This window comes from Malurus melanocephalus, unplaced genomic scaffold (genome assembly GCF_030028575.1).
Source record: "Malurus melanocephalus ecotype Western Australia unplaced genomic scaffold, MMel_1.1 scaffold_69, whole genome shotgun sequence".
Taxonomy (NCBI): domain Eukaryota; kingdom Metazoa; phylum Chordata; class Aves; order Passeriformes; family Maluridae; genus Malurus; species Malurus melanocephalus.
Genome location: NW_026623301.1, coordinates 209065 through 235045, shown reverse-complemented (window position 1 = coordinate 235045; position 25981 = coordinate 209065). Strand labels below are relative to the sequence as shown.

Sequence of the window (25981 nt, the reverse complement as noted above, 5' to 3'; positions counted from 1 at the left end):
AATTAATTTCTGGAATTTATTGAGTGATGGATTTCTGTAGATGGAAGAAAAAGTAATACTATTTGCCTCAAGGCAATGCTGAAAATCATCTTGGAACCCCTGGGCAGCTCTAGCCTCCTGTACTTGAGAGGGATGAGTTCAAAGTGAAACAGATGTGGACAAGGGCTGCTAGGATAACCAGTGGGAGTGGAAAAAACAGAGGTTTTGGTCTTTAAAGCCTAGAAAATAGGCTGAAAAAGGTGAGACTTCTGCCTAATCTCACAAGAGGAAGAAGGGCTAAATGCTGTTATTGTCCCCAAAAGCGTTTTTAAGACTAGGAATTACATGACAGCTTCTAGGCCAAGCAGAATAAAGCTCTGAAATCTTTCAGCAATAATATTTTGKTTTTCCCCATCATCAGCCATTAACCTCTCTAAAAATGGAAYACAGCAAATTCTCTTCTGAGCTCMTGTGATGTGATTGTGCTGCTCAGAAAGGTCTGCTTTTCCCACGGTGATTTGTAGTCCTTTGCTCTAGTCATGGTTGATAAACTAGATAGCTGTGTTATCTTACTCTGATAGACATGCACCCTTGGAAAATTTGAGGGTTTGACTTAAGTGAGACCAGGTTTGAGGAAATTTTACAGTAACGTGCTTGTTGCATCCTTTTTCACCACAGTAATGTTGGTTACACTGAGGATTAACTTTTCATCGCCTGTTTATGTAGAAATGTATGTCGAAATACTGTTTTAGCTTTGTCTCACCTTTTCCACAAGGAAGACTGAAGCTGTTAAAAGAATTCCCCCATTATATTTCCTTTTTTTTTTTTTTTTTTTTTTTTTTTTTTTTTTTAAATGCTGGCAGCTAGGCTACAGCTTCTCACCTCTCAGGAGCACTGGGAGTCTGCACAGGACAAATCTGCCGTAGCTAAAACTGAGTGGGTTTGGGTATCCGTGCTCCTTTTTATACACATTGCAGGAAGAACGTGGTGATTTGTGCCTGTGTGTACACCCATGTTTGTGCATATCATATAAGGCATAAAATTCCATTTGGGAGACACAGGGATGAGATGAGCCAGACCTACAAAAAAATACTAAATTTACAAAGATTTTAAAATACGTGAGGCAAGGATTGACTGAAACATACACAATCATTTTAGCAGAAAGGGAAGGGAAGAAGAAACTGCTAAAGTTCCCCTAGTTAGYTGCCAGTGCAAAAACAAGATGTAGGAAGTGAAAAAAGCTCAAAATGAAAGCTGACCCCAGATTTCAGTATTTGCATGAGTCTAGTTTGATGAAAGTTACCAGACAGTCAGGACTTACAGTAAAATTAAAATATGTATCTCTAGATAATATTATATGTTATTAAATACATATATAACTATAGATATACATGGTGAATTGGAAGTATAAGAATAAGGCTGAACAAATCTCATAATTTTTGAGACAGGCAAGAAACAAAAAACCACTTCAGTTGCTCTCCAGTTCATGCTTTTGCACTGCCCCCAACCATAGATAATTTATCTTGGTCACTTTTATTCTGACTGTGGTCCAGTGGCAAATCTTCACTGGCATAAATACATTTAGAGCAGTATTGATAAGGCATTGCTGAGCTTTACCACCTCTGGTTAAATTCCTCTTCTGTATTCCTTGGCAGTTGCTTTGCCATGTGATGAGGGATCAGAAATGAACCCAGGTTTCCCAGAAATTGTCCTCCTCATAGTCCCAATAACAGAGATAAAGGAGATCCTTGCAACTCTTGGGTAGCACAGATGATGTGGAAGCAGATCAACATAAAGTGGGAGTAAGCACTGAAGGTAAAGGTAAATGAATCCCTTACATTGAAGATTTTTTTTTCATAGAATGATGAATAGTTGATTGAAGTAATGTAGAAAGCTGGATMAGCTTTTGAGAAAGCAGATGTTTGTGTCCTTGAGCAGAGCAGGTTTATGCTCCTTCCTCCCCAGCAGTTTTAATCTAAGTTGGTCACTCTGAGTTTTGGGACACTTCTGGATTGACCTTGAGKGAAATGTTCAGGAGTTCAGGAGATCTGATGAAGGATCACTGTGTTCCCTCTGAAGTAGCAGCAAACCAACTGGCATAAACACCCAGAATRAAGGATTTAAAACAGAGGAGGGAAAATGTATTATTTTCAATTTTTGGAAGATGTATTAAAAATAAAACTATTTACTCCTCTCCTCCCTAAGCTGCTTTAAAGCTCCAGGTCTGAAACAGTTTGGTTTTTATATGTAGATGTTAACATTTGCTTCCTATTCTTTGGTTCAGAAGCTTAAATATAAAGCAATATTCAAGACTCAGAGTAAGTCTGGCATCTTAATTTCTTTTTTCTTATTCTTATGCATAAGAAACTTGTGGCTTAAATGAAGARTTTTCTCTTTGTACTCAACTGAATTTTTTTAATGTTAAAATGGGTATGCATATGTCTGTTAAAACCCTAAGCCATATAGAGATTTGATGTTTAGATAAATGATTATTGATCTTTAATAATCTGACAACAGATATTATTTGATAAAATACAGTGTTGGGTTTCAAATTATTTTAAAAGTTACTTTATTATTGGAAAAGCCAAAGTATAATCTGTCAAGATTTGAGAATCATTTTCATGAAGACATGACTTTGATCAAGAAAAGACCAGACATGTCGGGTGGGTTTTTTAGGAAATAATTTCTAATATGCACCATATATGTTGTATGTAACAAAATCACAAGGAAGAGAATGGTTATGAACACCAAAAAAAATGAAAACATGAGATCACCTTTGTAGATAATGCAAAGGGTAAGCACTGGGTGGAAATTAAACCTCAAATGCTGCTGGTGGTGGATGGACAGCAAGTATTGTGACTGTAGACACATAACTCTGCTGGAACTGTAGAAAAAGGCATGTAAAGCAATTCCGTTTTGGGGACAGACAGAAGCTATTAGCCCTAGAAGAATGCTGCATTMGTTTCTGACTTCCACACACCCAAAACCATTTAGTAATTAAGACCCAAGTGCTGTAGTAGCAAGATGAAATAGGGGATTCAGAGGGAAAATTCAAGGCAAATATAGACATCAAGATCAGTGTCTTGGAAAAACCTACTGTAGAGGTTCTGTGTGATAGCACTTATGGATACCCCTGTGGCTTTTTGAAAGGTGTGTGAACTTGGATTCTTGTCACCTCTCTGCAGCTGCTAACCTAAGTACTTGTGTTTACCTTTTAGCCATGAAATACAGTATGCACTTTGTTAAACAAGAAGTTATTGCTTTTTTAGATATCTATTTATAAAGATTAGCAGTGAATTCTTTTAATTCACTGTTTACCTTTCATGTCTAGAGGTGTGGACAGGACAGTAAAAGAAAAGCATGAATGTTGAAGTAGTGTCTCCTGTGTTGCAGAACTGATGAGATGGGAAACATCTGAATAGGAATTGACAGCATTTTCTCTGATATCTAAATTATTTTTATCTCTGATAAAGAATAATGGAGTTTGATTTGTAGTGATGCTGTGCTGTCTCKTTGCTTACTGGAATCCCTTTCTCTTTTTATCTATATAAAACTCTTCCTTGTGACACAGCAACAGAGCGCTATGCAAATAAACATTTTACACCAAGTAAAATACTTTATTTATGCATTAATGAACTTCCCTCCTGCACTGGCATTTTAGGTCAGGATCCCACTCCTGAAGCAGTTGCTCACGTGCTAAGCTGTAATGCACATTGTGGAGCAGAACTGGAGTGCAAGAATGGGGTTGCTTTGGGAGAATGCCATGTCGGGCTCGCATTTAGGTAAACCCTTGTTATCACCTGGCTCCTACTGAATGTGCAATCCTTGGGGCTATACTGAAGTAAAAGGAGCAATAACCCCCTTGAACCAACTGTGGGCTTCAGCACCAACTGTTGGGGCTTTTTGCTCTTGTAGAAGTAGCCAAGTCCTGTGGGGACTGTGGACTTGCATCTCTGTGAGGAAAAGAACCCAGAAAAAGCAGTGCTTCATGATGAGGCTCAGGATCTTCTCTTTGTCCAAGCCGTCACAAGGGTCATCTCAAACTKCTTTTGTGCAATTTCACATGACATCGAGTAGATTTCTGTGTGATTTTGAAGCACCTCTAAATAGGCATTACTGATCAGTTGTTGTTACTGTCATGAGCAAACCCGAACCTTGAGCTTATCAGCACAGCCTCACAGCAGGTTTAACTTAGAGATGTTCATGTGCTTTCAGCTGCAGAAAAAATCTGAGTRGAAATGCTTTTCTCTGAGTTTACACTGGCACTGAGCATGCTGCAGTCTCTGAAGAYATGCTCAACTTTCTTACAGGAATAGGGAAAGGGATTTTTTGGCTGACGAYTTAGATCACATTACTTCATGCCCTCCACTTCAGCTGTTTGTTCTGTAGAAGCAGAACTGTTCAAGAACACAAAGGTTAGCACTTAAGTGGATGAATACCTGATCTTGCAGATACAGCAGGTAATTAAACACTGGGCTTCCTGATGTCTAGGGTGAGTTTGCAAACACCAATCTGCCTGTGGCTGTACAGAAATTTCCTATGAGCCATTAACTACAGAACAAGAGTCATCTACATACTCACAGTYAAATAAAATAAATTTTAAAARCCCTTCTCAGTGTTGCAAAGCAACTAGTWTGTAACCCACATGGTGCTGAGCATTAAAAGAATTAAAACATTAAAATAAAGCATTAAAGATGTTTACTTCTAAGAGAAGATCCTGGCTGAGGATGTGTTCCAGTGCTTTCAAGTAAGTGTGGGAACACTGAAATKTTGACACTCAAGGAAATTCTATTCTCTGCCTGGTCAGTGCCTATTGATTTTCTGTAGGATTCCTTTTATTTTTATTTCAAGAGAAGATGAGAAGGGGAGCAATGGTTCTAATGCTGCTTTAACCCAGAATCAGTTTCTGATTAGAACCAGCATCACACACAGTTCACTGCATCACTGCTGAAATCTTATGGRTGTCCTAGACTTGTTGGCCATAGTGACAGATAATTTACAGAAATGGTAGGAGGGGAACTAATCCCTCTCACGTTTAGGAGAAAACACTCAGCCTGTGGGTAGGACAGTGCATGTGCCATTATGTAATGCTTCCTCAGTGGCAGGATGGGAGATCAGGTGAAGATGATGCTGGAAGTTGAGATTTGCCATGTGGCGCTGTTTGTTGCCTTGGTTTATTATTGTCACTGTCAGTTAGGATTGTGAGTATCATCAGCATTGTTACAAAAGTAGGAGTGTTAATATGAACCCAGACCAACCTGTTTAATATTTGTACCTGCAGGGATGTAAGGCCCCACCCCACTGAAACAGTTGTGTCTGCCATGGACACTTCTACTGCCACTTTAATTGTTCACCATGATGAACCTTTTCTATCCTAGAGATGAAGATAAAAGTGAGATGAGGGTGTTACAATCTGCTTTAGMTTGTCCAGCTGTGTTTGTTTACTTGAGCCCATATTTGCACCGAGCTCYTATTTTAGGTTTTACATTGTTCTTCAAAGAACTGGCTTTAAAGATTAATTAGGGCAGGGGGGGAGTGAGACTGTGTGCCTGCAAGGGAAAATGTGACTGTGAACTTAGCATTAGAGCACTGACCTGAAAGGAGGGAGAGAGGAAGGAAGAAGAGGGTTGAAAAGCATTCATAGTGGATTCTTTGAAGAGTAAGTATTATTACTCTCCTTGGAGAGAGGAACGTAGAGATAATGTTGTATATATGTTTGCTGAAATACTGTGTAATTTTATCACGGGATTAGCAGTCAGGTTCCAGTCATGCAGATGCTAACAGCTGTATCTCATCTGATTTAACATGGATGCACATCCTGAGAGAAGGATCAGCTTTGTAAATTATATTGAAAAAACAATACTTGTGTGGTGATTTGCCATCACTGGTACATGCTTTGTCTGTTTGGAGCTGTTGTAACCACGCCTGTGTGAACAAGGAGATTCATTACTGAAGGTCACAATAGCAGCGTGTCTGCCATGGAGCTGGGGCTGCACAAGTCCTCAGCTTCATGTGAGACAGGATGGGAGATCTGAATGGGGATTTGAATCAAACAGAGCTCCCTGCTAGACTGGCATCTGCAAAATGATGTGGGGAGAGACAGGCGTTGCGAATTCCAGCTGCAGTTCTCATCATTTGGACAGGAATTTTTTCCTGTGTCTTCCAAAACAGTCTTTTCTTTAAAACATACAGATAAGAGTTGCCACTACAATAATTGCATTTTTGTTATATCTGTTCCAAAGCTCAGAGAAGTGCAGAAAGATACAAGGGATTGTGGTGGGGAAGGATAGACTGGGGAGAAAATACAGTAAATCTGAAGATGTGKAAATGGTAAATAACTATTTACTTCATCTGTGTATTGAGGTGTTTCTTTGAGGTAATTTTTTTCCTTTGCAACAGAAAACAGCTGTCAGTATGTGTGMCTTTCCTTCAGCTGTTTTCCCCATGAACTATTTGTGTATGAAAAGGAAGCACATGGAGCCCAGATGATTTCATGGGAAAGGGCTTGGTTTACAGCACAATGATTTTCTTTAATACCTTTTTTATTTCAACAGGAAATATGGGATGTATAAAATCAAAAAGGAAAGAGAATCTGCATGGAGATGGGCTAGATTTGAAGAATCAACCAGTACGTAAAACTGAAAGAACTATTTATGTGAGGGATCCAACGTCCAATAAACAGCAAAGGCCAGTAAGTAGATAGTCTCAGGAGAGAATTCCTGTAGCAAGAACAAAGCATGACTGGCATAACTTAAATTTCAATCCAAAGCATATCCATGGAAAAATTCAAATGATCATTAATCCACAAATGGGCTTTTAGTGTTGTGCAGTTCACCCTCCATGAATAAGTACCTAGAGGAATAAAAATTAAAACATGGTGGTTTGTTACTTTATGTTTGTCATAGTTTTCTGCATTACAAAAGTAACTTGGTGATCCTTGAGTAGATAAACCATGTCTAAATGACTTTAGAAAACCTGAAGTAGTTTAGATGCATTTTTAAAAACATTGGTGTTGAGTTTTTAATAGCTATAGGATACAGGCATTGATTATTCCATTTAAAGGCTGAAGTAATCACGAGGGATTTTTTACCAGCTCTACAACTTTCCTKTTCCTCACTGAAGGCCACTGCTCAGCCTTGCATGAGGTGTGTGGGTGAGGAAGGGTGTAGGAGGGTGCAGGGGTGAAGGGAGGAACAGGCTTATCTGTTCCCTGTGTGCTGCCTGGCATTGGGAAGGAATGGCGCTGGGATGGGCAATCCCACAGGGTACCAGGTGGGTTTTTCAGGTGGGTTTGCTGATTTGCAGAGTCACTGGTGCTTTTTTTTCCCCCCACCTCTGCTGTGCTGAGGGAACCATGTGTCCTGACTGGCCTTGTTCAGGGACTGCTCTCAGCGGGTGTGGATGGCTCCCTGCTCTCCTCTTCCACCAGCTGACACAGTGAACTCAGTGTGCTCTCAGTCGATGAAYACACATCACAAACCACCACTGTTTTTGTTTTTTTTAAATTACTCTTTTTCTTTTTTTCCTTGCACAGTCTTCGTGGCATAACTGTGCTTGTAGTTCTTTAGAATGACAGCTACATGGTAATAACTGTCCTGTTTAAATGCCCTACCTAAGGCTGCTTCAGAAGAGTCCTAAAGCTGTGAACTTCCACCCCACAGCTTGTGCCTCACCTTCACAGGGTCTGAGCTGCTCGATTTAAAATCTAGGGGGGACTTACTGTATTTTTATATATGTCATATAAATAATATATAAACAATATCTATTTTGAAGAATGTTGGGGAAAAATCTGAACACTTCCTTTTAATTTAAGAAACATAAGATGATACCAAAGGAACTGTATAATATGTAATTGAAAGATCATCACAAAGATCTAAAACTGCTTAATTAAAGGCATATTTTATTGTAGGCAAATGCAGAAGCACAGCTCTTACCAGGACAGAGGTTTGTCAGTCAAGGTACGTTTCTGTATAAATCTCACAGCTCTGCCCATGCTGTGCCCGTGTCAGCCTGTGAAGTGATGTGAACGTGCCTTTTTCTTCCTGCTTTTGTAGACACAGAGGAGCAYGGAGTCATTGTTGTAGCTTTGTATCCCTATGATGGCATTCATGAAGACGACYTGTCCTTCAAAAAAGGAGAAAAACTGAAAGTTATTGAAGAGTAAGTGTGGCAGTGTTGGTGGTATTGCAGATTGTCTTTGGCCTCATCTAATTCCCTCTGGAACACTCTGATATCCTGCTCATACCATGGGTGTATGGATGACAAGTGAGCTCCCTCCCATGGGATCATACAGATGTCTGTGGAATTGTGCCAMGTTGGGTGGGACTTTGAGCAGCCTGCTGCCSTGAAAGATGTCCCTGTCCATGACAGAGATGATCTCTGAGGTCCCTTCTAACCCACACCATTTCTGAGTTTGTGATTCTCTGACTTGACAGCTRCCCTCAGGAACAGTGACCAAACACTGATCCAATGGAGCCAATGGCTTCTCAGGGGGTTTGAGTTCAGAGAAAAGATTGTGCTTCTCTCTCCAGCCTGGGCAAAGCTCTCAGCAGACTAGAACCTAAGTAACAATTTATTGTTCTTCTTTCCTGTGAACAATGCTGTTTCTGTTTTTCAGATCGGGGGAATGGTGGAGAGCAAAATCTCTCACGACAAGGAAAGAAGGTTTCATTCCCAGCAACTAYGTAGCAAAAGTAAACACCCTGGAAACAGAAGAGTAAGTTTTCCCACTCTCCAAATAYTGGCAAGCTTCTTCACCCTGGTGGTGTATCCTTTGTGGGTGGCAAAGAGTTGGTTCTAACTSTTTGAAATACTTTTCAGATGGTTCTTCAAAGACATAACCCGAAAAGATGCTGAAAGACAACTCCTGGCTCCTGGAAATGGTCCTGGAGCTTTCCTTATTAGAGAAAGTGAAACATTAAAAGGTAGGGTTTGGGGTGGGTTACTTTGGAACTGAAAAAGAGATAAAAACACACAGTCATCAGGTGTCATCAGGTGGCGCTGGGTGTGGCGCACTCGCAGTGTGTCCTATTGTGTGAATTTTCTGCAGTTCTGTGTGAAGAAGTGAGAAGAATGAGAAAATTGTCAGAAAAAAGAGAGAAGAGAGTTGCAGGCTAGCACCTGACGTTGAGATAAGGGAGAAAAAAAGGTGTATGTGTGTGATTGCACTGAGAAGAAGCAGGAATGAATGAAGTGGCATAAATTCTTAACATTTGTGACTTCTTATTGTTACTGTAATAGCAGCTGCTGCATTCTACAGTCTTCCATTATTGGGTCTGTATCCATTGCTGCAAGTTTTAAAATGTGCATAATGAGGGTTTTCACTTCTACACTGTAGTGTGGTCCTTTCCAAAAAGCTTTTTGATAARTTTTTATGCTGAAAAGCTTAGTGAAGGCTCCAGGCTCTTCAGCTGGGACTTTGAGAAGAGCAAGGGAAGTTTTTCCCCAGCCTCTGGGCTCTGATGGCAGTGTGGATGGATGTGGATGGATGTTCCAGCTGGGTGTTGTAACACTGCATCCTTCAGAGGAAGACACAGGAAGCTTTTCAGCAGATCATGCCTCTCCACTCCACAGAGCAGTTTTTTTGGCCCTCAAACTGCAGATCCTTGGCTACATATCACTCTGTAATGGGCATATATCATTGTGCTCTCAGATGAAGACTCCTAAATGAAGTTTCAAAGGAAGACTCCTAAATTCTTCATAGGCTACTGAGAGTAAGGTGACGTACCCCCCAGAATTACTGAACATGTGTGTGAGGAGAGATAAGGGGTTGAAGTGATTTCTTATCCTTTGAAGATGGACAAGAATTGTACAAGTAGAAGAAACAAAGAGTGCTATGCTAAGGGTAGATGCTTTCCTGCCCCAGCTTAAATCCCAGAGGAAGTTGGGCTCCCTAGGACTAACAGATCTGCTCTCCCTTCTGTACACCTCAAGCCATCTCCAAACCATCCTTTGGCCAKCTGGCCCTCAACAACCAGCATGTTCCTTTTTCAAAATGCTGATCTCCGAATTTCAGCTTCTGCCTGAGCAGAGTGACAGCCCTGACCTTGAGTTCTACTCAAGCTGGGGGACTTTCCACAAAACTGGGCGCTGAAGGTGGAGCTGCCTGGAATGTGGAACATGTGAGTTCGTTGAATAAGATTGAAAAAGAAAGTGTGACTGTAAGCATTTTGGTGACCGGTTCGGGGTTGGCTCTTGGCTAACTTCCTCCTGCTGATTGCAAAATGCTTTTTGAGGAAATAAGYRAGTRAAAAGAAAAGCAGACAAAATGGTGWTTTTCTTAGGCTCATCTGTACGTGTGTGGACACTGTAGATTTTTTGCTCTCTGACAATGATCATTCCTTCTTTATCCACAGGCAGCTATTCTCTCTCCATACGAGACTATGATCCGGATCATGGAGACGTTATTAAGCACTACAAAATCAGGAGTCTAGACAATGGAGGATTTTACATCTCTCCAAGAATAACTTTTCCCAACATCAACGATATGATCAAACATTATCAAAGTAAGTTAAATCAGTTAGTGAATTACTTCATAGAATGCAGCCCTTATTTCCTGAGAAGGAAATAAATGCTTTTTTCTTTTGTTTCATRGATTTTTTTTTTTCCTAAATAACTTTGGCATGCATGTTATCAAAGATTAAAACTGATTGGAACCCAAATAATGTTGTTATCATAATCAGACCTAATGCTGGTTGCTCTGTGACATGTCATTGTGTAATGAATATTAGCTTTATAAAACAACTCTTCAAACTTAGGGTGATGCAAAACTATAGCAAGAATTGCCTGCATTGTAAATAAATTTATTTTTTATTTTATAGACTTGTGAATGTTGTCTTTTACCTAGTGTTGAGTGTAAAATTGGTTTTGTTTTTCCTGYAAATGTATTTGTTGAATTAGTTATTTTAATGGCATTTTAAAGGAAGAAATATTCCATACACTTCAAAGAAATAAAATCAGAGCCACATAAAATAATGTATACATTTATTCTAAAATAGAAAAGGGGGGAAGAGGAAGGGACAATTCTACCTATGTTTTAGCTGCAAAACTGGCTTCTCATTCTGCATAACCTCCTGCTGGATAGCTCCAAAATATAGCTTTTTTAATCTCATAACTGGGAAAAAAGAAAAGACAAAAAACTGTAGGACATAAAATCACATAGTGATTTTTCAAAGCCATTCTGAGGACTTGGCTATGAAATTTTTCTGAACTGTTAGATATGTGTGTTAGCTGTTCAGCACAGCTGGAAAACTGGAGAATTATTCAACATTTATATAAAAGTTATAGATGGTCAGTGTCTGGAGAAAAAATAATGTTGACCTACTTATGCTTGCATGCCCATGTGTCTGAAACCATGTTGCAAGAAAATTTAATGACAAATTCAGAACACAGGTCCCAAACCTGACTCCAATGTGCATCTTAATCAACAGACTAATCAGATGTGATATTGTATTTATTGGTGCAAATCATTCTAACGCCTCAGTAACCAGATGAATGTGATACTTCTTTATTAAATTTGTCTATGAATACCAAATTTCAGATCAGAGACACTWAAAGTTATGTGAAAGCACCAGAAAGGCTATATTTTCATCATAGCATCTGAATATTTTGAAGATTATTTTGGTTTGGTTAGTTCACACCTGCAATTAAGTGATGTTTGTCTCAAGTTGTGAGGCMCAGAAGTATAATGCATTTTGTATTTTGTTTTTCCTTTGAAAACCAGAGCAATCAGATGGCTTGTGCAGAAAGTTGGAAAAAGCTTGTATTAGTCCCAAACCTCAAAAACCATGGGATAAAGATGCATGGGAAATTCCACGTGAATCAATAAAATTAGTGAAGAAACTTGGAGCTGGTCAGTTTGGAGAAGTCTGGATGGGTAAGTTTATTCTTTTGAAAGGAGTATTTAACTCTGAAGGAAGTATCATTTCAAAGTAATTTTAAAAAATAGTGGACCAAAATATACCTTCTTGTGAGGAGAGGGGGTTTGTAAAAGAGGTAGATACCTGACAAGTGTAAGTAGAAAAAAATACTTTTGTCTTTTAAAGGAAAAAAATAATTAGTAAGCACTGTAATTTAGAAGGTCAAGGATAATAGAGTTCTCTGTAATGTCTTGAGGTGGAAATARGAGGTTATAGGAAGATGTAGCTCCTGAATCTCAAAACTGATGAGCCTCTCAGAACTTTGTTTCAAATCAGAAAGTGCTGAAGAACATGAAATGAAAAGAAACAATACCTTTTAGTGGATTATGTGTAGAGATTTCATTGTCCATTTGTGAAACAAGATGCCTCCTGCAATGTCGTGCGTGGGACTGCCATACTGGGTGAAAAAACAGAATAGACTTAGCCCAAGGTATTGTCTGCCCGTGTGCTGCTSAGAAAGTTGGTGATTTATGTAGTAAGAAGGCTAGAGATTGAGCAGCCCATAGCTTGGATCATTGAGCAAGTCCCCAATCATAAAACTGTCATAAGACTCGCAAGATGCAAACATTAATATACACCCAGCAGAAAATGATAGCATTAATTATTATGACCTAAATAACYAACTTTGTTGGCTTACAAGCAGTATTTCCTCAGCGTTCGTGACTTCCTACTGGCAAGGGGCTATGCCCAGTGTCACATTCTGTGAAAATGGTTTCATCACTTTGCTTTTGAAATGCTGCCTCTTCTGACATCACAGTATTTTTTGGCTTCCTTATTGCGTGCTCTGTGTACTATTCGTTGCTTACTCACTTTTTGCCAGTTACCATCTTCTTTGAGGTAAATTATATCTTCCTCCCAATGTCTTCATTAAGATGTTTTTTTCAGGTAAAATCATTGTCTTAGCCTTTCACTGAATCTCTTTGTGGGATGTTACGTTTACGTCCCAAAAAGAGATCATTGGATGTTATGTTGTATAGGAATTAATTTGTTATGGTTATAATAATAGATCAGATTAAGGTGATGATGATTATTAGTTTTAAGCCATAAGGTTTTTATTGGCAGGGCATTTCTGGGCAACTTAAAAGTGAGTCCCAAAGCTTGCTAGAAGAGACAAAGCTATGAAGTGGTCTCTGATAATCCATGGGAGTGTGTCAGTCTGAGGGGAATGTCATTGCTTTGAAGAGATGCTCTCATGTAGAAAAGCAAAACGCAGATTGGTGCTGTTTGAGTGGCAAATTACACACACACAACTACARGGTCAGTCAGAAAGCTCTAATTCCTTCATAGGTGCAATCTTTTGGTATGAATCCTGTTAAAAAGTGCAAGCAACTCATCTCTATAATGTAATAAAGCCAAATTCAGCCTTTTATCTGTCTTCTTTATCTGTCATGAGAAAAGGCTTCAGAAACCCTCTAGCTRTGATATACACGAATGACAATTTAGATACTAGTCAGGACAAGTGTCAACCATTGTACAGTTATTCCTGTCCAGTAAATCAGGGCAACAACCAGGTTGACTTACAYTGAAACACTGTGGAAGACTTTTTGGTAGGAGATAATCACCTGCTTGAAAATGTAGATCATTTTGGGAAGTAACTACTTCTGCACACACACACAGAAAGGAATAAAACTTTAAAAGGTGTTTCTGCTTCAAGATGCTTCCTCTCGTTTGTGTCATTATTTTAACATCTAAATCAGCCCTGACCCCTGTGTCTGAATTGYTGCACGATGAGAAAAAACTAATGTACTGTGAAAGCGATCACTGTGTTTCCTCTTCTTTGCTTTCTTTCTGAAGCGAAAAAAGATGATTTGCATGGCACAGATCCTCTCAAATCAGGAGCATGGTTAATCTTAGAACCAGGAAAGTTCAAGCTAGAAAAGCATATTAGGCCAGCTGTGTGGTGCAGGGTGTCAGCAAACATTGTGTGTATTGCAATGATCACCCAGGGACTTGGGGAGTTGTGCAGAGGCACTGAGAAATATCCTGATTCGAGAGCTGGTTGTTACACTGCCTCCCCACACAGAACAAAATTATTATTCAGCCAGAGTGTGAATTAGAGAGAAAAGTTTTTCCATGGTTTAATTACTRAATAAAATTATTCTTGATAAAGGATACTTAGAATTGTGATTTCAGAGGGAGCAGTGTCCCACTCAGAGGAATTGTGCTTTTAATAAAAAAGATGTAGAGCTACTGGACAAAGTCCAGCAAAGAGCCACAAAGATGACGAGGGGACTGGAGCACCTCTCTTTTGAGGAAAGGCTGAGAGAACTGGGGCTGCTCAGCCTGGAAAATGCTCCGGGGGATCTTATCAGTGTATGCAAATAGCTGAAGGAGGTTTGCAAAGTGGATGGAGCCAGGCYCTTCTCAGCGGGGCCCAGGCCAGAGGGAATGGGCTCAAACTGAAACATGGGATGTTCCTTCTGAACATTCACTCTGTGAGTGACCAAGAACTGGCACAGGCTGCTCAGAGAGGCTGTGGTGTCTCCATTCTTGGAGAGAATCAAAAGCCAGCTGGACATGACCTTGGACACCCAGCTCTAGGTTCTTCTGGTGGTGTTGGACACAGATGCCTTCCATAGGTCCCTTCTGTTATCAGGGAGGCTTCTTTTTACTGTTTTTGTTATAATGAGCAAAACTTTATATTAATGTTTGAGGCATGAAATATTTCACACTCTGACACCTTCTAACCTGAATCCTTCTGTGATTCTGAGGAATATGGGAATATCAGATAATGCTCATACTGCAGCATAAAGATAAGCAAGTATCTCTTTTATAATCTTTTGTTTTCAGTATGTCCATAAGTACTTTCTGGGCTTCCAAAAAAAGCTAATATCTTCCACTTGAACATTTTGGAGGACATTAGCTTGTATTATGGGAGGACTAAGACAACCCTAGGAACAAAAAGCAGGCCTCCCTTTGCCCGAGGCACTTGGCTGTGTTCCTGTATGGCCTGTGCAGAGAATCTGTCTTATGGAATGGGCAGGTGAATCTCCTTCAACTCCAAAGTGTTGCTTTTACACAGAGAAAATTGCTATAAATTTCCTAATTTCATCTCTCAATTCAAGTGCAATATTATGCATTTTGTAGAGACTTCCTGCGTCAAGGCTAAGCAAGTCAGTGTTGATGAGTGCATTTTTATTTGTGCTGACATGATGGACAGGAGCAGCATGGCAGAGTTGTGTTCACACTTCATGTCCTGTACCATGGGAGTGGTTAGAAAGCTGCAGCCTGGGCTTTCTGCCTTTTGATGGGCTGCATGGAGTGATGGAGCCACTGCTGCTTTACTCTGCTCTGCAGCTGAGGGGTGGCTGTGGTGGGTGAAGGAGTGAAGTGCTGACGAGCAATAGGATGCAGAGAAGCTGCTGTTCCTCCCTCTCTTCCCCAGTTCCTCCTCCAGCAGCAACTGCTCCGGACATTATTTGSCTTCCAGCAGTGTCATACCTCCACRGCCTGAGCAGGGAACTACTGCAAAAGCAGAGGAAGCAGAAAGCTGCATAGGACAGGCTTGTTCACAGAGTTGTCCATCTGCAGTTCTGTTCAGAAATTGTAGCTTCAACCTCCACTRTCTGTTATAATTTCGTGTCACACTTTGGCCTGATTAAGACCATGCAAGAATCTGGGGAGGACAACCTGGCCATGCTAGATACTTTCTGTCAAAATGATAGCAATCAGCTCCAAAATAAATACATGAAACACTGAATTTTTTKGAGGATTCTATTCTAACATGTAGAGAAGAGTAACACTCATTGTGTGAGTTGTCTCACATTCCTCAGACTTTCACACTATTGTTTGCTTCACATTTGATTTTTAACAGTAGATAAAATTGCAAAAAATCTGACTTCCTGCCATAGTATGAAAGATTTTTAGACCATGGAGTTCAGTGCATCTGGGCAGCTACWTTAGTGATGTGATGAACCAGAGCAGCACTGCAAGAGCAAGGTCTATGTTTTATGCATTTTTGTTCCTAGTGCACRCTGATATGATGTGAATCATGATGCTCTGTGGTATTAATAATCCATGAAGAGAATTCTCAAGCAGGTCTAAGAGGAAAGTTAACAAGGAAAATGCAGCCATTATGGTGTATTTTATTAATGACTCACATCTTGCTTGCATCTCAGGTGTAAAAACTTCTCTTATTCAATAACCTCTAAATTAGAATATAAGTAATATGTGCTTTGGAAGTGTATTTTCTTCTGCAGCTGTTAGAAATCCCAGAGTGTGCTCTGAAGAGTTCATGRCCACATTTCCTCTGTGTTTTGGTGTCACATCCCTCCCAATACYTGGTGAAATAAATGAACATGAGAGAAATCAAGATCAGTTATATCTAATGCTCTCACCGGCTATTTGTTTTGTGTGTTACCATTTGTGTGGTCATTTTTACAGCAGAAAAGCTCTCTGTCACAGAGATGTTGTAGTAAAGCAAACTTTCTGTAAGAGAGACCAGAGTTTGATAGATGTCTTTAGTGAACGTAAAATATGGTTAAACAGTTAATGTTAAGTGTGTTGGTCATAATTGCTTCACAGAAATAATTGTATTAATATGTTCAGTAGAGAATTCAACTAATTGAGARTGGAACTCCTGCTCTATTTTAGGGTGTGGGATGGAATAGTAGAAATGACACAAATAATCTTTTTGCTTCTTAAACAGAGACTATATTTAATACTTGTTTTTCTGATAGATGTAAATCATATACCTGAAGTTTAACAGCAGATTTGACCTGTAGTTGTAATTTTTTACTATTAGGTAACTTAGAGAAATCACTGACATCTGGAAAYTAGGTACTTGTTTTGCTACTGATTTCTTTGTTGGATGATGAATAGCATAAGAAAATGGTGGATTYCAATTTAGAGATGTATCCATCATARTGAYGATCCAGATTGTTGCTGAATCAGGAAATGAGGCTATTTCATTGAATCACGAAAGTTTTACCTCTTCTGATAAATATTTCTGCAATGTTGCAATGGGTATTGCAACACTGGGTGGGGAAAAAAAGTTGCATTTATATCCCAATCTCTTTCTCTCTCTTTTATTTTTTTTTCAAATTAAATTACTTCAGAAGATTAATTTCAGGATCAGAACTTGCTACTCTTTTAAAATTATATTTTAACATTTATTTAATGTTTGCAAAACAGAAAATAATTCACTGCTTTTCTCTTTACTGATAGTTGCTTTTTATATAATTAACAAGTTACATTAGAAGGTTTGGTAAACAGAGAAGTGAACCACAGCCACAGTCTCCTTCACTCTTGGCATGGGCTGTGTGATAAGAAGTTATCAGGTTTTTCAATCTTGTGCTGAGCACTGCAGGATTGCAGTCCTGGCACTGTGTTCTTTTTGTCACAAGAAACATTTGACTGTGCTTTCCCATAATGCCCCATTTTGAGSACCAAGGGTTACAGGAAGGATTATAATCATGGGGCTGGCATGCATAAAATAAGTGTAATCATAGGATTTGAGATATTTCAGAATCTTGCAGTCAGTCCTCAGACTCTGCTGTTCTGAGGCAGTTTAAGTGGACATTCATTGAAACGTGCCTTGACCAAGTATTTTATGGGCTGCCTGTGAATGGGAGCTTGGTATGAAATAAGATCATTTGCTTGCTTTAAATTTTTCAGATAAATAGTTTCTAAAAATAGGGAATGGATCATTTTTCTCTGCAGTGCTGTATAAGTTGCAAAATAAAAAGGAATTCTAGCATAAATATTTGTGCTACATCTGGCACTTGCTTTCAGGTTCTTAGCTATTCGTGGAATCCACCCTCACCTGCTTTACAAATTCCTGCTAGTCGGGACACTGTGGGATACAGAGTGACTTCAAGTACACTGATCATATTCCCTCCTTGTAGGTTACTATCATAACAGCACAAAAGTGGCTGTGAAGACTCTGAAGCCTGGAACCATGTCTGTGCAAGCCTTCCTGGAGGAAGCCAACCTCATGAAAACTCTTCAGCATGAYAAGCTTGTTAGGCTTTATGCTGTAGTGACCAAAGAAGAGCCTATTTATATTATAACAGAATTCATGGCAAAAGGTGAGAAAAACATTGGATTGTATGTTGATTTGGGCTGAGGTAGAGTTAATTTTCTCCWCAAATTGGAGAAATTGGCTGGTGTGRGGCTSTGTTTKGGATTTGTGCTGAACACAGTGGTGATGATAATACAGAGATGTTTTTGTTATCACTCAGCAGGGCTTGCACAGAGCCGAGGTCTTTTCTGCTTTTGGCGCTGCCGCTCGGGAGGAGGCTGGGGGTGCATGGGAGGGTGGGAGGAGACACAGCCAGGACAGGTGACCCAACTGACCAAAGGGGTGTTCCAGACCTTGTGGCATCATGTTCAGTGTATAAGATGGGGGGAAGAAGGAGGAAGGGGCCACATTTGGAGTGATGGTGTTTGTTTTCCCAAGTAATCGTTACACATGATGGGGCCCTGCTCTCCTGGAGGTGGTCGAACACCTACCTGCCTGTGGGAAGCAGTGAATTAATTCCTTGTTTTGCTTTGCTGGTGTGTGTAGCTTTTTCTTGTCCTATTCCTATTCCACTGTCTTTATCCCAACCCATGARATCTCCACGTTTCACCCTTTCAGTGCTCTCACTGATCCCACTGGTGGGGAGTAAGAGAGTGCCTGCATGGGGCTTGGCTGATGGCTGGGGTTAAACCATGACAATCTGTAAGCATTGTTTTAGTGAACTCTTCTGCTTCTCCTAAACTAATTCCCTTTCTTTTAAAATAAGGAATGATAGAGTTAATTTTGAATGTTCAGATCTTAAGGGAAGGAACACCTATCCCTAGGATGGGGGGAGGCTTTAATTTTATGGTTAATAGCTGCATTTGGTGTGCATAATAAAAATATTTCACCATAAAAAAATAGTGAGATAACCAATTTTTAATTTTCTTAAAGGCAGCATTTTCTATTGTTTCGGAATAAGAGGATAACCCCCAGAATATCTCTGGTTCCTTTGGAGTCCCTACCTAACTTATTTTTCTGGTATCATATCAAGGCAATTAAAACAAATAAAAAAACCTTASGAATTACCTTATRTGGGCCTTGAATTGATAAAGGTGARTGAGGAATGGTCCTRCAAGGATGGCTGCTCTACYAGAAAAGGACAACMTTTAGAGAGCATKACTACACAAAATATGCTGAGTTTCCTTCTCAGATTGTCTTGGGTGGTAGTTTTTTGTGTTTTGTTCTGTTTTCAAGCCTTGTTGTTGGTAACTTGATGGACAAATGTTGAGACACTTACTCTTTATAACTTGGAAAGGAATGATGTGTGTGATTTTCCTGGATACCTTTCCTGATGGTCCATAGAATAGGGTGCTTATCAAACTCATTGAACTGAGCTATGGTCTGATGGCAGTTTCCTACAGCCAGGAAAATGGCAAAATTTGAATGTCTGACMTGCTGATTTGGGTGTTCCTGTCATTAAATCATGCAAAGAGACTGTTTCATTATGGTCAACTTGAAAATACATCAAAACATTTCACTGCATCAATTTTGTGATCCAGAAAACTGGGGACCTGGTGTGACCTTTATTTTTGTAATAAGCTGCACTGACTTCATCTTTCTCTGTTTAAACAGGAAGTTTGCTGGATTTTCTGAAGAGTGATGAAGGAAGTAAATTGTTGCTTCCAAAGCTAATCGACTTCTCTGCTCAGGTAAAGTTTAAGAAATACGCTCAAAATTAGTGGAGGTTATTTCCTTTAGAATCTGAAGCTCATGCTGGGCCGTTTTATCCTTGGGAATTTTCTGCATCAAAAAAAATGTAATTTACAAATTAATTTTGAGTAAATATTTGAAAGCAGGAAATAGATAAAAGAGGTTTTAAAGGGAATATGTGGTTAGGCTTAACTCTTAGATACTGCTGGTGACCTGCTTAGGTGGCAGCAGTTCCCAGCTGCTTTCCTTTATGCAAAGGCTGCTTTCAATTTGAGCAGCTGTAAGTTGAAAGTGTAAGGACAGGTTTGTGAGTTTATGCTTACCAGATTCCTTCAGTGTTAATAAATRTGTCATTTTTTTACTTCTTAAGTTAGGTTATCTGGTCAAACTCCACTKAACCTCAGTGGACTCTTCTTGGTTYCAAATCCTTAGGTAAATTATTGTGAAATGATGTTTCAGGTACTAGTCTGTGATTTATGAACCAGGATGATTATTGCAAAATATACAAGTTATCTCTGTCATAAATGAAAGCTGAAGAGAGAGACTCCAGAGTGAATTGTTCATCAAAGCCTGGATCAAAGGCCCCAGAGCCCGGTGTTTTGTCTTGGACAGTTACCAAAATTAGAAGTTTAGGGAGGCAAACAAAAATAGAGCAATAATGCTGCTTTTGAAGCTGTACTTCATGTTACTAGTAGGCAATTATGGCATTTCTGGTAGGTTATTGTTAACCAGCRTTTTGGGGGATTTTGTTTATGCAGTAGAGTTTACAGATTGTTGTATCCTATTACATTCAGTTGTTGTAACTCATGAGGAAAGATGGGAAAACTTTAAAAGATGTAATGAAATATTAGGGATTTATACAAAAAGTTCACAGTAATAATAGAATATAACATAATATAAGTGTTTTATGTGGATATTGCTATACAAATAATTATAAGAGTAGATATTAGGAACTATTTCTTTACCAAGTGAGCTGTCAAACWCTGSAACAGGCTTTCTACAGAGGTRATCAATGCTCCAAACCTGTCATATTTTAAGAGGCATTTGGACAATGTCTTTAATATATASTTTAACTTTTGGTTAAAGTAGCCTAAAGTGGTCAAGCAGTTGGACTAGATGATCCTGGAGGTCCTTTCCAACTGGAACTGTTCTATTCTGTAGTACATTATATACCACATACTGTTATATAAACGTTCAATTATCAAATATAGATTTTCATTTCATCTAGACTCAATGCAAGAGCTATTCTTGCTATAATTATTTGTTTAGTGTGGCTATAGGCTCTCTACGGTTTCTGAACTCTTTGGGCAATTTGTCCTTGAGAATTTATTTTTAGTGGGATAAAAGCTTTGTAGGWGTGGAAAATCTGCTGGATCCCAGGTCACGGTCTGAAGAGATGAGTAACAGTGGACAGAAAAGAAAAAAAAAAAGATAGCTTTGAAAATGGTGTGTRAAATTCAAGAGAGAAAAGAATATCTGTGAGCAGTGATATGAAAGGAGACCTGAGATGTGGAGAGAAAAGCACATGTGGTTTCACAGCAGGCTTTTTATTGGAGTTAGGAATGTTGTGTTCATTTTAAATTAATCCTGCGTTTTTAGAAATGTAAGGCTTAAAAAGGGTGATGAATTGGAGAGCAACTCTGTGCACACTTGGGCAAATCACTTCGAGATAGSAGGGGTCAGAGATTGTCATTCACAGAGCTTTGAAGGTCAGGTCTCTTGAAAGGGACATCACTTGTCACCCTGAGCTGACAACAACCTCTCAGAATCAGTTCCTGCACAAGGCCAGGACCTTGTGCTGCACAGGTGATGTGACAAGTCCCTCTCGTCATATAAAATGTTGACAATCAACAGAAATTCCTGAGACTGCCTTGCAGTGATCCCAGAAGGATGTTCAGGAATGCCTCTCTGAGGATTTCTGGCTGAGGCCCAAACAAAACTTTAAAATGGAGATATCAGGATTTTTCTTATGGAAAGAATGTGAAGGGCTTTTGAGCACATTTGTAAAGAGCCCTTAATGCCACTGTGTAATAGGACTGTGTGGAATGGACWTGCAGGCTGCATGTGTGTGGGTCCAGACCAGAGATTTCCCTCTGACCAACACAGATGTTCCACTGGTCTTCTCTATCTTTGATGATCTGAACATTAGTTGATGGGTCTTTAAGGCAAAAGATGGACAAAAATCTTTTCAGACCTCTTCTGAGGTAACCTGGGGATTACACTTTTCCAGAATGTTGGCTGTGTATAAAGGAGCACACAAAATTTGTGTAGGATTTTTGGTGTGACTCTGACTTGTACAAATTTATTCTAATTTATTCTTACAGAAGTGATGTTAACCTCTCTGCAGAGCTAAGGGGAAAGAAACTTGGAGAGAGAAGTTTCAGATGAGGTTAAAAATAACATGGAAGGAAGCTTGTGGTGAAGTTCTTAAATAAGATCAGGCTTTTTTTTTTTTTTTTTTTTTTCTTTGTGGACACACGCTTGAGGTCTTCATTACTCTCTGATCATTCTTGCAAGACAGTTTGCCAGGCTATCCCAGCTTCTCAGGAGCCCTGAAAATGCAAGGAATGGTATCTGAGCATTGGTTAATTTTTGCCCTTGTACATCTGTGATGCTACATGACTGGAAATGTGAATTCTAGTGTGAATTAGATGGCTGAAGAATATAGCACAGGTTGTACAGGACCCCAGCTGAAGCTGGTTTTCCTGGTGAAGAGCACTTTGGGTTGTTTGCATTGCTAGGCTGCTGTTCAGTGCTCCACTCACTGAGTTCATTATGCCTTTGCCTGGAACAGTCTTAAAAAAAAAAAGTGTTTGCTGAAGGTGAAACATTCTGACTTTGCAAAATGAGGACTGCTCCTCTAGGTGAAATGAACAAYTTTTGAAAAGTAAACGTTTTTCAAGCAAGTGATCAAATTCTCCCCTGCTGTCCTATGTTGGCTCTGCTGTCTGGTCAGGTGAGCACACCCGCTGATGGCCATTTTTGACAGAGATAGCTGTTACTGGGTCACACTTACATCCAGTGCCTACTTTAACTTACAGCTGTGGATTCTGGAATTTTGATGGTTTTCTTTCTGTACTAATGGTCACAATTTATGAAATTAGGTCTGTGGAAAAGATGGCAAGAAAATGCTTGCTAGGAAGGTGGTCCAGCTCATGCAAGCTGCCCTCTGATAGAGCTGAAGGTATCTCTTGTGTTTTAATTCAGTGCGTGTGAGTAAGGGCTGGGGGCATCTAGTGTTATTTCTGCTCTGGAAAAGACAGTTTTATCCATTAGAGATGAATGCTAGAAGACACTGAAATTAGATGGTTTTAAGGGAAACTGAGTTTTGCAAACATATTTTCAAGCTCATGCCATCTGCTTTAGTAGAGCAGAGCTGTGGCATCTCCTGTAGAAGGCAGCAACCTGGCTCCTTCAGCACTAAAGCAGCTGGAAAACTCRGGATTTTACTTGCTGCTTTCTGTCYTGCCTCAGAKGCAATTTACCAGAAGAACCTCCAATTCTTTATTTCACATTTCTTGAATTCATAATTGTTCCTGTTTGATGAGATCTGCTGGAAACATAGGACATGAATTCAGTGTAGGATGTAGGACATGTACTTTTGTACATGTAAACTCTTCCTGCTTCTTATGCAAATCCATTATCTTCYGTGTAGGACAAACATGCATAGGGGTTGTGATTAGGAAAATTATACCTGTTTTTATTAAATAAACTTTTGAAAGGGTCAAAGCTTTGCCCTGAAAATAGTCTTTGTTCTTTCCCATGCAGTGCTGATGCTTACATTAATTCTTCTGTGATCTACACCTTCACTGGCAACTTCTTTCTGCCTTCTAAGGCTAAATAATAGTAAACCTTAAATAAAATTAATAGGGATTTTTGATGCAGTGTTTTAATCTCTCTCTATCCTCTTTTTTAAAGTCACAGTGGAAAGCCATACCTAGATTACAATTAATTTTAAGTCTTACTTGGCATTGTAACATTTCCACTGTGTGTTCCTTTTCAGGCTTATTTGATTTTTAATGTTACAATATAATGTTCCAGTGCATAATTATGTACATTACTTTTATAATTAATTTTTTTCCCTGTGTGTCTGCTTTGACTACGTAGTTGCTTGACTGGGGCAGGAGGAATAGATTTTGCAACTTTTCCTGACTCCACCTTTAGGATAAGCACTGCTGCGAACTTCAAATTGTTATTACATTGCTATATCATTTGAAGTTATGTGTCTTTTGCAACAGTTTTTAATGGTCAGGTACAAAGTGACCTCACCCTCTTCACAGACAGAGTCACGTGAAGGTGAAMTGTCTTTTTGAAAACTCTGTGATCAAGAATTTTATTTTATTATGCATCTGGACATTACCGAAAGGTAACATTATTGAAAGGTTGATCCCAGACCAAAGACAGCCCTGTCCAGATCAAAAACACCTCCACTTCAAACCTTTCAAAGCTGCAGAATGTTTTTAATGAGTCTTCTCCCTAGGGAGAATTACCAGATTTAAGGCAGCGCAAAACTCGGGGTATACTCCATTATTTCCTCTGCTTTGAATGCACTAACAGGATGCTTGTGTCCACACTAAATGTTTTGCACTCATTTCCAGTCTGGTTTTTGGGCTGTTTTACCTGCTTTAGCAGGAGCATCCCACCAAGCTGTGGGCACAAGCAGCTGTGAGCAGCTCTGGGACCACTGTCCCACACCCACTGTGACACTGAGCTGAAGCTTCACAGTTACAGAGGTTGGCTTGTGGAGTGATATATTTCTCCCAGAGGATTTTTATTCCCTTCTTACCCTCGGTGCATAGTTCCTAGTGTGTAGGAATTTGTTTGGGTTGTTTTTAAGAGGATTTAATTTGGGTATTTCTAAAAGTGTGTCAGTAGTTCATTAAGGGTGACGGGGAGCTGCTCCCTTCTTGGCAGTAACACTTGTGCAGTGTAGGCAGAATTCTCTTTTAAGGCCACAAAACACATTCCTGAAGCCCAAATTAGCTTTCCCATCCTGCTCCTGAATAGGAGTTATATGTAACTGAACAGTCTTGACAGGTACCAATGATCATTAAAAGAGACMAGAAAAAGGCTTTAATTTTCTTTTGTTCATGTGAATGTCTCTTGCATTAAGATTTCATTTGGCAATGAAAACCCAACAATAATTATTAGAAGTTATCACATTGGCTCTGGCACCCATTCCCTCGATCAAAAAATCTCAATTTTTTTTTTCTTTCTCTTTTTCCTGTAAGCAAAGGTTTAACATGACCAAATGTGTGAATTCAGTTGTTCAGTTGCTGTGTTTCCCCTTCTTCTCCCGTTCAAAGTTCCATGSTGTTAATCTTTTCCAACTTTGGATTTTTCTGCATTCTTCAGTGAATCTAGCACAAATAAGAGGGGAAAGAAAAGGTCTTTCCAATGGCTTTTCTTGGTAGGACTTGAAAACTAAATATCRCCATCACAGATGTTTCTTTTGTGAAGTGGTTTTTCATTCTCTGTCCAAGAGTTTACCTAAATCTGTGCAAGAAAGAAGGAGGGAAACTGATTCCTCTGGGATGTTTGATGTATTTTTGGTGGCTTTAGRAGACCTGTTTGCATTTTGGGTGTATCTGCCATGCTGGGCAGTCCAAAGTAAGCATTGATCTTACAGCAAAATCTTCCTTTTAATCTCTGCCTCCTCCCTGAACCCAAGTAAAGGCATGGRGAGGAGAGAGAGCAGACTCTGAATTAAATACTGCTCTTCTGTTGTGTCTGTAAGTCTCTAGTAACACTCTCCTTGGCAATTATTCACCAGCAGCTGCTTCCTCCATTATTAAAAGTTTTACTTATTTCTATAAAATGTRAAATGCAGGTGTTCTTCATCCTCTTCATCAGAGTTTCTTCTTGGTTCGGTGTGAGAACCCCCCTGCATTGTACAAAGGCAATGTCACACTTCTCTGAAGAACATTTGTAAGAACATTTAATTGTAAGAAGAGGTTTGCAGTGGCCGGGGGTGGGAGGGCAAGTGGCTCTATTTTTCCATTGCTTAAACCGAAAAAGAGGAACAAAGACTGTGTGGTTTTGTGCTTTCAGGGGTGTCAGTGAAGGCTTTTGCACTACCCCTCGGGGACTTTTTAGAAAGGGGTAAGCAGAAGTGATGTTACTGTTCTCTTAAAATTTGTTGAGCTGCTCCTGCCTGCTCTGCTGCACCGCTGAAAGGAGCAGCTCTGGCTCTGAGGAGGGATCTGTGCTCTTCCTCTCCTGAGGTGCAAAGAGCCCYGAAATAATGAAGGTGGTGAAGGAGCCTTGCTGCTTTACTGCTGCTCTTCTGGGAAATCTGAGGGCTTGGGTGTTCCCCAAATCCTGTGGCCAAGAGGGATGTGTCACCCACCCACAGACATCCCCGACAGGTACCTGTGGCACAGGTGGAACCGTGGCCCTTGACTGGGAATGTCCCATCCCCAGTCTCACA

The 25981-nt window shown here is 39.7% G+C and overlaps 1 protein-coding gene across 6 annotated transcripts in view; it reads left to right on the top strand.

Moving 5' to 3' along the window:
* LYN (LYN proto-oncogene, Src family tyrosine kinase) overlaps positions 1-25981 on the top strand; it is a 49090-nt gene that overhangs the window by 13926 nt on the left and 9183 nt on the right. For 5 of the 6 annotated variants that reach the window (XM_057366608.1, XM_057366610.1, XM_057366611.1 and 2 more), the window contains exons 2-10: positions 6534-6670; positions 7889-7937; positions 8034-8139; positions 8597-8695; positions 8800-8903; positions 10335-10484; positions 11702-11854; positions 17744-17926; positions 19474-19550. In XM_057366608.1, coding sequence (XP_057222591.1) covers positions 6539-6670; positions 7889-7937; positions 8034-8139; positions 8597-8695; positions 8800-8903; positions 10335-10484; positions 11702-11854; positions 17744-17926; positions 19474-19550 — 1053 coding nt within the window. In that variant the 5' untranslated portion in view covers positions 6534-6538. The remainder of the gene's footprint in view (positions 1-6533; positions 6671-7888; positions 7938-8033; positions 8140-8596; positions 8696-8799; positions 8904-10334; positions 10485-11701; positions 11855-17743; positions 17927-19473; positions 19551-25981) is intronic. The other variant, XM_057366613.1, reaches the window with a different exon arrangement.